The 12935-nt window shown below is 47.8% G+C and overlaps 1 protein-coding gene and 1 non-coding gene across 2 annotated transcripts; one reads left to right on the plus strand and one right to left on the minus strand.

Moving 5' to 3' along the window:
* Positions 1-847: 847 nt before the first annotated feature.
* Positions 848-1011, minus strand: LOC135268735 (U1 spliceosomal RNA). The gene has a single exon (XR_010337092.1). It is a non-coding gene; the product is annotated as a U1 spliceosomal RNA (small nuclear RNA).
* Positions 1012-8978: 7967 nt separating this feature from the next.
* On the plus strand, positions 8979-10385 carry LOC110567001 (N-myc proto-oncogene protein). Its single transcript, XM_021671881.2, is given in 4 exon segments — positions 8979-9102; positions 9105-9295; positions 9297-9391; positions 9393-10385. Coding segments are annotated over 4 exon segments (1383 nt in total). The 3' UTR covers positions 10366-10385.
* Positions 10386-12935: the final 2550 nt, after the last annotated feature.

Raw genomic sequence — 12935 nt, forward strand, 5'->3', positions numbered from 1 at the left:
GAAAAGGTTTCTGACAAGCATTCTTTGCTAATTTAGTATTTAGAAATCTGCTTATACCAAAATAATATGACATTCCTCCCTGTGCCTTTTATTTCCTCTAATAGAATTTTTTTCCTCCACAGAGGTGCATTCTTAATCATTAATTTCTCCACCTCACTTGGAAGATTGCTAGAAATCACAAATAAAGTTTGTAATGTAGTTATATTGCTTTCACTGAACATTTAAAATCCTTGAACAAAAATTTCAAGAGGATTACACATAACCAAGCCCATCCCAAACTTTTTGAAGACTTCATTTGTCAGTTCCCCCATAGTTAATAAATATTGTATTTTTTCATGACTGTCACTTTTAATCATCATTCTGACTCATACCACTCAAAACTGCAGTTTAATTATATTAGTTTTCTCTAATATATATGTAATTAGTTATGTATTTAATTAACTTCCCTTCTCCCAAAATACCAGCCATCATCTTTGATTAACCTAGCTGAGTCATGCAAAACCTTATGCTTATCTTGCTGTCAATTACACGAATATTTTAGTTTTAGGCAGAAATAGCTCACATTGTACCATGCAAAAATTACAGAGTTAAGAGGAAGGATGACAGATGGTTAGGAAATTAATTTCACAAGTAAATGGATCCTCTATTGACTCTGACAGACAAAATGTAGGAACAAGAATCCAAAAGTAAGACCCGTCTATATTCCTAGATTTTTTTTTTTTTTTTTTGCATGTACGGATCACTTTGGTACCAAAAGGTCTCTTATTCAATAAAGACATGGATAGTTCACGACTGCTTTATTCATTACAGGTTTATTTCATTTAAAAAAAAAATTTTTTTTTTATACCAGGGGAGAGCGCGAACGCAGTCCCCCACTACCTCAAATTATGCAGTCGAGTTTCCCACATTTGGGGAAATCGCAGGGGTCAGCACGTCCGGAGTGCAATGGATAAGCCTCGCCCTGGGAAAACCACCTTCGTGATCATGGTATCTCCCCTGCCAGGTAAGAATGATCATTTAAAATTTTATTACTTTTGAAATCTGAATGTCGCCGCCGAGGTTGGGTAATAACAATTTAAGGTCGGAGCCCTCCTGCAAGGAGAAGGATGTCAATGGGAGGTGAGGAGAGTGCCACGCGCCTTGGTGCCCACATACAGGCGAAAGCTAGGACCAGACGGCTGAAACGCAGCGGGAGCGGTATCGCCCAGGCCGGAGGCGCTCCCACAGCGCCCTCTGATGGTCTGCCTCTGGAGTAGACGGATGAGCTGCTCTCAGTAGTTCTGGAACGCTGGTCCCTAGACCAGCAGCATACGCATCACCTGGCAGCCTATCAGGAATGCAAATTCTGGCCAGATGCGACGGCTCATGCCTGTAATCCCAACGTTTTGGAAGGCTGAGGCGGGAGAATCGCTTGAGCCCAGGAGTTTGAGACCAGCCTGGGTCATATAGCAAAGCCCTGTCTCTAACACCAATGCACGTTCCAATTTGAGAACCACTGTGCTATTCTAAATATGAGCTGGAAATGTAGGTTGAGGCACAATGACCACGGCTGCAGCCAATATATAAAGAAAGTTACAAAAGAAGACCAGCTTTTTAAAGGAAAAATCATTTGGGACCTAGGTCTAAAAGCAATTCTTTGGGAGTGTGGGTCCTAACAGAACAGACACTGAGAGGCTGCATGGTGCCTCTCAAATGTCATATGTTGAAGCACTAACCCCAAGAACCTCAGAAGCTGACTCTGTGTGGAGGAAGGGCCTTTACAGAGATAATCAATTTAAAATGAGGTCTTATAGATGTGTGGGCCCTAATCCAATCTGGCTGGGTCCCATAAGAAAAGGAGATGAGGCTGGGCACAGTGGCTCACGCCTGTAATCCCAGCACTTTGGGAGGCCAAGGCAGGTGGATCACGAGGTCAGGAGTTCAAGACTAGCCTGGCTAAGATGGGGAAACCCTGTCTTTATTTTTAAAAAGAAAAAAGAAAAACAAAAAATAATAATACTAATAGAGTATGCAGGACAATATGTTATATGCAAATACCACACCATTTCGTATCAGGGACTTCAGCATCCTTGAATTTTGGTAACCATGAGGGGTCCTGGAATCAATCCCCTTCAGATACTGAGAAACAAATGCAATGCCTCCTCAGTCAGCTGTGGAGAGTTCCATTTCAATGGACTGAGGGGAAATGTCGTCCCTTTCTTCTTCCTTTGTTGTCCTGGAATCTCAGAGAAGCAGCTTCATCACAGGTCCTGAGTCAGACTCACGCCGCTGCCCTCCTTGCCTGCTCTGAGGATCAGGTTTTTGTTGTTGTTGTTGTTGTATTGTTTTTAAGAGACGGGGTCTTGCTATATTGCCCAGGCTGGAGTGCAGTGGCTATTCACAGGCACGATCCCACTGCTGATTAGCACAGGAGTTTTGACCTGCTCCGTTTCCCACCTGAGCCGGTTCACCCCTCCTTAGGCAACCTGGTGGTCCCCCACCCCACTCCCGGGACGTCACCATATTGATGCTGAACTTAGTGCGGACACCTGATCAGCATAGTGCACTATAGCCCAGATGGGCTCAAGGGATCCTCTCACCTTAGCCTCCCGAGTAGCTGGGGCTACAGGCATGCGCCACCATGCCTGGCCAGTTTTGCTAACCTGACTGCCCATTCCCTCTGCTGCAAGGTAGAAGCAGCCCGCAAACATATAGAAGACCGCTAGTTCTAACAGGCTTTCCATCCACACCAGATCTGGTTGGAAATGGTCTGCAAAGCTAACCACTTATGGAAAGATGTGCCTGAATCCTGTCAGCATCAGGGAGCCGGCCTGGGGCCTAACCTTTATTTTTTTGAAACAGTGTTTCCCTCTCTCGCTCAGGCTGGAGTGCAGTGGCACAATCTCAGCTCACTGCAATTTCTGCCTCCTGGGTTCAAGTCTTTCTCCTGCCTTAGCCTCTTGAGTAGCTGGGATTATAGGTGCCCACCACCATGCTCTGCTAATATTTTTTCTTTTTGTATTTTATTTATTTATTTATTTTTGAGATGGAGTTTCGCTCTTGTTACCCAGGCTGGAGTGCAATGGCACAATCTCGGCTCACCGCAATCTCCGCCTCCTGGGTTCAGGCAATTCTCCTGCCTCAGCCTCCTGAGTAGCTGGGATTACAGGCACGCACCACCACGCCCAGCTAATTTTCTGTATTTTTAGTAGAGACGGGGTTTCACCGTGTTAACCAGGATGGTCTCGATCTCTTGACCTCGTGATCCACCCGCCTCGGCCTCCCAAAGAGCTGGGATTACAGGCGTGAGCCACTGCACCCGGCCTTCTTTTTGTATTTTTAGTAGAGATGGGGTTTTGCCATGTTGGCCAGGCTGGTCTCGAACTCTGACCTCAGGTGATCCGCCCGCCTCAGCCTCCCAATGTGCTGGGATTACAGGCATGGGCCACTGCACCCGGCCAGAAGTAACTACCTTATAGTTACTGTAGTCTCCTCTTATCCATGGGGACACATTCCAAGAACCCCAGTGGATGCCTGAAATCACAGATGATATTGAACCTTTATATATTCTGCACGAATTTATTTTTTCTTCTTCACAATTTTAAGGATAGACTATTCTTTCTTGCTGGGTGCGGTGGCTTATGCCTCTAATTCAAGCACTTTGGGAAGCCAAGGCAGGCGGATCACAAGGTCAAGAGATCGAGACCATCTTGGCCAACATGGTGAAACCCCATCTCTACTAAAAGTACAAAAATTAGCTGGACATGGTGGCGCATGCCTGTAGTCCCAGCTACTGAGGCAAGAGAATCTCTTGAACTCAGGAGGCAGAGGTTGCAGTGAGCCGAGATCACACCACTGCACCACTCCAGCCTGGCGATAGAGCATGACTCCATCTCCAAAAAAAAGAAAAAAGAATATTTGTTCTTACCACAGATCTTAGTAACCTTAACATATCTTTTTGTTTGTTTGTTTTTTACTTATAAAGTCAAGAGCTTTCACATTTCCTTTTTTTTTTTTTTTTTTGAGAAGGAATCTCACTCTGTCACTCAGGCTGGGGTGCAATGGATCGATCTCGGCTCACTGCAACCTCCGCCTTCCAGGTTCAAGTGATTCTCCTGCCTCAGCCTCCCAAGTAGCTGGGATTACAGGTGCATGCCACCACATTCGGCTAATCTTTTTCTTCTTAGTAGAGATGGGCTTTCACCATGTTGGCCAGGATGGTCTCAAACTCCTGACCTCATGATCCACCCACCTCAGCCTCCCAAAGTGCTGGGATTATAAGTGTGAGCCACCTCCCAACCTGGAGGTAGGTTTTAGAGGAAACTTGTTTTAGAATGAGGGGAACTCAAATATTGTTGTAGGTCTGTAGGTTTCCCTGGTTGTCCTGCTTTCTTTCTGTATTTTGAAGGAGTGAAGTATCTGCCATCCCAAAATATGCTAGATTGCTATAGTGATTATTTTGAGTTGAAAATATTGGAGACATTGTAGTTTCAGAAAGAGCTAGCTGACTGGTCTCTTCTAGCATGCAGCAAGCCAAAAAGATTCCTATGGGAGGGAGACACAAACCATAGCAGAGTAAGAAAATAGCCCTTTTCATCAGAGACTGGGATTTGGAGGCTGCAGTGGACCTGCATGAATATGCTTAACGAAGTCACTCTTACGCTTTGCTAGTTTTACACTGGCCCCCACCCCATATCTCCCAGTGACTTCCCTAGGAAATTTACTGCCCCTAGCCAGCTGTTCTTTGTCCTCTCATTTCCTTCTTCTTTTTTTAATTTAAATTTTTTTTTTTTTTTTTTTTTTTTATAGAGACGGGGTTTCACCATGTTGACCAGGATGGTCTCGATCTCTTGACCTGGTGATCCAACTGCCTCGGCCTCCCAAAGTGCTGGGATTATAGGCATGAACCACTGCGACTGGCCAATTTTTTTTTTTTTTCCTAAGAGACAGGGTCTCGCCATGTTGCCCAGGTTGGAGTGCAGTGGCTATTCACAGGCACGATCCCACTACTGATCAGCACAGGAGTTTTGACCTGCTCTGTTTCTGACCTGGGCCGGTTCACCCCTCCTTAGGTAACCTGGTCGTCCCCCGCTCCTGGGAGGTCACCATATTGATGCCAAACTTAGTGCGGACACCCGCTCGGCATAGCGCACTGCAGCCCAGAACTCCTGGACTCAAGCGATTCTCCAGTCTCAGCCTCTGAGTAGCTGGAACTACAGGCATGCACCACCATGCCCGGCTCTTCATTTCTTTTCTTTTCTTTTCTTTCTTTTTTTTTTTTAGATGGAGTCTCACTCTGTCACCCAGGCTGGAGTGCAGTGGCACAATCTCGGTTCACTGTGGCCTCCACCTCCCAGGTTCAAGCAATTCTCCTGCCTCAGCCTCCTGAGTAGCTGGGATTACAGCTATGTGCCACCATGCCCAGCTAATTTTTGTATTTTTAGTAGAGAGAGAGTTTGGTCTCAAACTCCTGATCTAAAGTGATCTGCCCGCCTCAGTCTCTCAAAGTGCTGGGATTACAGGTGTGAGCCACCACACCCAGCCATCCTTTTTTTGTTTTTTTGGTTTTGTTTTAAAGACGGGGTTTCATCAGGTTGATCAGGCTGGTCTTAAACTCCTGACTTCAGGTGATCCGCCCACCTCAGCCTCCCAAAGTGCTGTGATTACAGGCGTGAGCCACCTGCACCTGGCCAATCCTTTGTTCTTAAAGCTATCACTCATTGTCTAGAAAATAAAAGGTATCTTGCTTTGGCCTCTTCTTCAGACTTCCTTCTCTTGTGAAGATCTTCACATACACGTAAAACTAACATTTATATACTTTTGTCTTGTTAATCTGTCTGGTGTCAATTTGGTTTCTAGGTCCAGCTAAAGAGCCCAGTAAGAGCAAACACGGGGTAGGAAGTGATCTCCAGGTCCCCTACAGACACTGGCGGCCCGCGTGGGGCCATCCTTTGCTGGTGGGAACACTACTCGCCGGGAGCTGCTGCAGCTGAGATCCTGGAGCTCTGACAAAAAGACCAGCAAAGGTCAGATTTCTTACCATCGGCTTCGTGGATCTCCGCCGTGGAAGCTGGCCAAGGTGACAGTGGTAAGACTGTCTTTTTCCCACTATTTTGGGATTCACAGGAGAAAGTATTTGTGAACTAGTTATTTGGGTAAAAGTGACCTTTGGTGTTTTTGTGGGTACTCTAGATTTCTATCTGATACTTTGATCTCAGAGATAGTTTTTGTCTTCCTTTGTCCATGCCTTTTGTGTTGTTTGTCATAAGGAGAGCAACCACAGGGTAGAGAACACAGGCACAGGTCCTTATAAGCCTACTGTTCCAACCACTCTCCACAGACTGGTGAATTTATGGCACTCATCAAACCTGCGTCTATCTAAATGAACTGTGCCGTGGGTCCCTGAAACAAAAAAACTGAATGAGGTTCTCCTCTTGTCTTGCTTTATGTCTGGAGAGCTTGGCTTTATAACCAAAAAGGTCACCCTGTCTAGTCTCTGCCATCCAAGGGACAAAAGGTGTTTGATTCATGTCAGCCAGCCAGTCTCAAAACACTGGGGACTCGAGACTTGTGAGACATTAAACAGCACTCACTTTGTCCCAAAGGGTCAAGCTCTCAGGGCGTTTTGTCATAAGAAGCCGATTCATGAGGGTTTGTTAGCGGATCCTTCTTGCCTGGATTTGTGCTGGGAAACTCCCATGCCAGCATTGCCTGCCCAGAGTTATGGAATATCCAGTCTGATTGGAGGTATCTTCCATTTCGCTATGTTGCCTAGGCTGGAGTGCACTGGCTATTCACAGGCACGATCCCACTTCTGACCAGCACAGGAGTTTTTACCTGCTCTGTTTCTGACCTGGGCTGGTTCACCCCTCTGTAGGCAACCTGGTGGTCCCCCAATCCCGGGAGGTCACCATATTGATGTTGAACTCAGTGCAGACACCTGATTGGCATAGCGCATTATAGCCCAGAACTCTTGGACTCAAGCGATCCTCCAGCCTCAGCGTCCTGAGTAGCTGGGACTGCAGGCATGTGCCACCACGCCCGGCAAAATTTTTTTTTTTTTTAAAGAGATAGGGTTTCACTCTGTCACCCAGGCTGGAGTGCGGTGGTTTAATCATGGCTCACTGCGGCCTTGACCTTTTGGGCTCCAGTGATCCTCTTGCCCCAGCCTCCCAAGTAGCTGAGATTACAGGCATGCACCACCATGCCCAGCTAATTTTTAAATTTTTCTGTAGAGATAGAGTCTTGCCGTGTTGTCCAGGCTGGTCTCAAACTTCTGGCTTCGAGCAATCCTCCCTACTCGGCCTCCCCAAATGTTGGGATTACAGGTGTGAGCCACTGTGCCCTGCTGAGAGTGAATTATTGGATCACGGGGGCTGTATCCTCTGCACCCACTCCAGGAGTGCCCCTTGTGTCCCTGGTAAAGATTTATTCTAAGTATAAAAAGATACCTCCTAGTCTTTCCATAAAAAGACTTACTGGATTAAGTCGCTATTTAAAAATATTCACCAATAGGCCAGGTGTGGTGGCTTGTGCCTATGATCCCAGCACTTTGGGAGGCCGAGGTGGGTGGATAATTTGAGGCCAGGAGTTTGTGACCAGCCTGACCAACACGGTGAAACATGTGAAAACACAAAAATTAGCCAGGCGTGATGGCGCGTGCCTGTAATCCCAGATACCTGGAGGCTGAGGCATGAGAACTGTTTGAACCTGGGGGGCAGAGGTTGCAGTGAACTGAGATTGTGCTACTGCATTCCAGCCCGGGTGACAGAGCAAAACTCTGTCTTAAAACAAAACAAAACAAAACAAAAACACTAAGATCCTAATTGTGAATGGCCAAAAGATAGACTCTTTACATTTAAAAGACTTCTTCATTTTAAAACAATTTTAGAGAGCTCTTATTCTAAAATATTGGTCCATTGGTATTTACTTAAAAATCAGATAGCAAAAAAGCTCAAAAAAGTATTACGGCTAGCCTTAAAAATTTCCTTAACCAGTCAGGCACAGAGGCTGATGCCTGAAACCCCAGTATTTTGGGAGGCCAAGGTGGGAGGATTCCTTGAGACCAGGAGTTCAAGATCAGTCTGGGCAAAATATGGAGACTCTATCTCTATTAAAAACAAAAGTCTGTACGAAAAAACAAAAAAAAATTAGCCGGGTGTGGTGGCACACACCTGTAGTTCCAGCTACTCCGGAGGCTGAGGCAGAAGAATCACTTGAACCTGGGAGGCAGAGGTTGCAGTGAGCCGAGATCACGCCACTGCACTCCAGCCTGGGCAACAGAGCAAGACACTGTTTCAAAAAAAAAAAAAAACCAAGCTGGGCGCAGTGGCTCATGCCAGTAATCCCAGCATTTTAGGAGGCTGAGGTGGATGGATCACTTGAGGTCAGGAGTTCAAAACCAGCCTGTCCAACATGGCGTCTCTACTGAAAAAGTACAAAATAAAAAAAAATCACTTAACGTAATTAAAAAACAAAAATCAGCCAGGTGCGGTGGCTCACGCCTGTAATCCCAGCACTTTGGGAGGCCGAGGCGAGCGGATCACCTGAGATTAAAAGTTTGAGACCAGCCTGGCCAACATGGTGAAACCCCATCTCTACTAAAAATACAAAAATTAGCCAGGTGTGGTGGCGGGCACCTGTAATCCCAGCTATTATGGAGGCTGAGGCAGGAGAATCGCTTGAATTCGGGAGGCAGAGGTTGCAGTGAGCCGAGATTATGCCATTGCACTCTAGCCTGGGCAACAGGAGTGAAACTCCATGTCAAAAAAAAAAAAAAAAAAAAAAAAAAGGGATGGTCATGGTGAGTGCCTGTAGTCCCAGCTGTTCAGGAGGTTGGGGTGGGAGAATCGCTTGAGCCCAGGAAGTCAAAGCTGCAGAGAACTCTGATTGCACCACTGCACGTCAACCCACAAAACAGAGTGATACACTGTCTTAAAATAAATGAATAAATACATTTTAAAAAATAAAAATGGAGTCGCCGGCCGGGAGGCGAGCCGATGCCGAGCTGCTCCGCGTCCACTATACCGGGCATGATCTGCAAGAACCCAGACCTCGAGTTTGACTCGCTGCAGCCCTGCTTCTACCCGGACGAAGATGACTTCTACTTCGGCGGCCTCGACTCGACCCCCCGGGGGAGGACATCTGGAAGAAGTTTGAGCTGCTGCCCACGCCCCCGCTGTCGCCCAGCCGTGGCTTCGCGGAGCACAGCCCCGAGCCCCCGAGCTGGGTCACGGAGATGCTGCTCGAGAACGAGCTGTGGGGCAGCCCGGCCGAGGAGGACGCGTTCGGCCTGGGGGGTCTGGGCGGCCTCACCCCCACCCAACCCGGTCATCCTCCAGGACTGCATGTGGAGCGGCTTCTTTGCCCGCGAGAAGCTGGAGCGCGCCGTGAGCGAGAAGCTGCAGCACGGCCACGGGCTCCACCGCGCAGTCCCCGGGAGCGGGCGCCGCCAGCCCTGCAGGTCGCGGGCACGGCGGGGCTGCGGGAGCCGGGCGCGCCGGGGCCGCCCTGCCCGCCGAGCTCGCCCACCCGGGCGCCGAGTGCGTGGATCCCGCCGTGGTCTTCCCCTTCCCCGTGAACAAGCGCGAGCCGGCGCCCGTGCCCGCAGCCCCGGCCGGTGCCCCGGCGGCTGGCGCTACGGTCGCCTCGGGGGCGGGTGTCGCCGCCCCAGCAGGGGTCCCGGGGGTCGCCTCTCTGCGCCCAGGCGGCCGCCAGACCAGCGGCGGTGACCACAAGGCCCTCAGCACCTCCGGAGAGGACACCCTGAGCGATTCAGATGATGAAGATGATGAAGAGGAAGACGAAGAGGAGGAAATCGACGTGGTCACTGTGGAGAAACGGCGTTCCTCCTCCAACAACAGCAAGGCTGTCACCACATTCACTATCACCGTGCGTCCCAAGAACGCAGCGCTGGGTCCCGGGAGGGCTCAGTCCAGCGAGCTGATCCTCAAACGATGCCTTCCCATCCACCAGCAGCACAACTATGCCGCCCCGTCACCCTACGTGGAGAGTGAGGATGCACCGCCCCAGAAGAAGATAAAGAGTGAGGTGTCCCCACGTCCACTCAAGAGTGTCATACCCCCAAAGGCTAAGAGCTTGAGCCCCCGAAACTCTGACTCGGAGGACAGTGAGCGTCGCAGGAACCACAACATCCTGGAGCGCCAGCGCCGCAACGACCTCCGGTCCAGCTTTCTCACGCTCAGGGACCACGTGCAGGAGCTGGTAAAGAATGAGAAGGCTGCCAAGGTGGTCATTTTGAAAAAGGCCACCGAGTATGTCCACTCCCTCCAGGCCGAGGAGCACCAGCTCTTGCTGGAAAAGGAAAAATTGCAGGCAAGACAGCAGCGGTTGCTAAAGAAAATTGAACACACTCGGACTTGCTAGACGCTTCTCAAAACTGGACAGTCACTGCCACTTTGCACATTTTGATTTTTTTTAAAAAAAAAACAAACATCGTGTTGACATTAAGAATGTTGGTTTACTTTCAAATCGGTCCCCTGTTGAGTTTGGCTCTGGGTGGGGAGCAGGACCACCAGTGTGGGGTTCTTCTGGGACCTCGGAAAGCCTGCATCTCTGGATGCTGGCTGGCCCTGCGGCCTCCTCCACCTCACCTCCATGACAGTGGTAAGAGTTGGTGACAGATGGGAGCCTCTGCGGCTGTCGAAGTCACCTTCTGTGTTCCAAGTTTTCAAACAACAGAAAGTCATTCCTTCCTTTTAAAATGGTGCTTACGTGGCAGATGCCACGTAAGGAGTTTGCCATTTGATAGCCCTGGGGAACATTTCTGTAAATACCATTGACCCATCCGCCTTTTGTATACTTCCTGGATAATGAGAGGTGGCTTTTGTGGCCAGTATTAGACTGGAAGTTCATACCTAAGTACTGTAATAATACCTCAATGTTTCAGGAGCATGTTTTGTATACAAATATATTGTTAATCTCTGTTATGTACTGTACTAATTCTTACACTGCCTGTATACTTGAGTATGACACTGATACATAACTAAATTTGATACTTATATTTTTGTATGAAAATGACTTGTGAAAGTTTTGAGTAGATATTACTTTATCACTTTTTGAACTAAGAAACTTTTGTAAAGAAATTTACTATATATATATGCCTTTTTTCCTAGCCTGTTTCTTCCTGTTAATGTATTTGTTCATGTTTGGTTCATAGAACTGGGTAAATGCAAAGTTCTGTGTTTAATTTCTTCAAAATGTATATATTTAGTGCTGCATCTTATAGCACTTTGAAATATCTCATGTTTATGAAAATAAATAGCAATTAAATGAAAAAAATAATTTAAAAAATTATTTGTTTTAAAAAAAAATCTGCTGGCCAAGTGCAGTGGCTCATGCCTGTAATCCCAGCACTTTGGGAGGCTGAGGCAGGCGGATCACTTGAGGTCAGGAGTTCGAGACCAGCCTGGCCAACATGGTGCAACCCTGTTTCTACTAAAATTACAATAATTAGCTGGGCGTGGTGGTGTGTGCCTGTAATCCCAGCTGCTCGGGAGGCTGAAACAGGAGAATCACTTGATCCTGGGAGTTGGAGGTTGCAGTGGGCCAACATCATGCCACTGGACTCCAGCCTGGTGACGGAGCAAGACTCTGTCTCAAAAAAAAAAAAAAAAAAAAAAAAAAATTGCCGGGCGCGGTGGCTCAAGCCTGTAATCCCAGCACTTTGGGAGGCTGAGGAGGGTGGATCACCAGGTCAAGAGATTGAGACCATCCTGGTCAACATGGTAAAACCCCGTCTCTACTAAAAATACAAAAAATTAGCTGGACATAGTGGCGCATGCCTGTAATCCCAGCTACTCAGGAGGCTGAGGCAGGAGAATTGCCTGAACTCAGGAAGCGGAGGTTGCGGTGAGCCGAGATCACGCCATTGCACTCCAGCCTGGGTAACAAGAGCGAAACTCCGTCTCAAAAAAAAAATTAAAAAATAAAAATAAAAATAAATAAATAAAAGAAATCTGCCTGGTATCATTTGGTTTCTAGATCCAGTTGAAGAGCTACTGAGAGCTAAAATGGGGGCTGGAGGTGATCTCTGGCTCCCCTAACAGTCTTGAACAAAAATCACAGAATGTCTTCACTGCTCTGTGAGGCAGCCAGCTACAGGTTTTTCCCTGCAGGCTTGAACCCAAAGCTGGGCCTCAGTATTTATCTATCTAGGTTGTTTGCCCACAACGCAGAAAGAAACTGGCCTCGGCCCTGAGCTAAACTCCTTCAACCCTGACATCTGTAAACCCAGGGCCCCTTGCTGCAGATGTACCTAGGGAGAGACCCCTTGTCTCTTGGTGTCCCTCGAGTGGGTTGCTGCAGCTTCTGTGCATGGGTTCCCCTAATAAATGCTCTGGACTCATCACCCTGCCGTTAGTGCTTCTTTCTTTGGAATCCCAACCGACCCCATCTTGGGATGGTTTGGGGCACTCCCTTCTGGGAATTCCCCTGCCAGCATTCTGGGCAACTCTAGCCGTGGGCTTGGCAGGACAAAACAAGACCGTGTGGAGCACAAGGGCTGGTGTATTTTGCTCTTTCTTCTGGGCCAAGTTCTCCTCTAGGTCCACATGTGTATTAAATAGTCCTCACAATCTCCCCTAGTCTCTTTTCTTTTCTTTGCCTTTTTCTTCTTCTTCTTCTTTTTTTTTTTTTTTTTTTAGTTTGAGACAGGGTCTCCTCTGTGGCCCAGGCTGGAGTACAGTGGCAGGATTACAGCTCACTGCAGTCTCGACCTCTGGGGCTCAAGCCGTTGTACCCAAGTGAGTCAAGGAATGCGCCACACTCTGAGAATGAATTATGAGTCCTTTATTAAGCCGGCGACCGAGAGTGCCTAACGCCCAAAATTCTCTCCACCCCGAAGAAAAAATTAGGTGGTCTTTTATACCCTAGTTTTAACAGGAAGGGGGGAACCTTGCTGAAACAAAGTTTTCACAAAGGCAGAGTAAGCAAAA

This window comes from Aotus nancymaae, unplaced genomic scaffold (genome assembly GCF_030222135.1).
Source record: "Aotus nancymaae isolate 86718 unplaced genomic scaffold, 86718_ANA_hifiasm-v0.15.2.pri h1tg000041l, whole genome shotgun sequence".
Taxonomy (NCBI): domain Eukaryota; kingdom Metazoa; phylum Chordata; class Mammalia; order Primates; family Aotidae; genus Aotus; species Aotus nancymaae.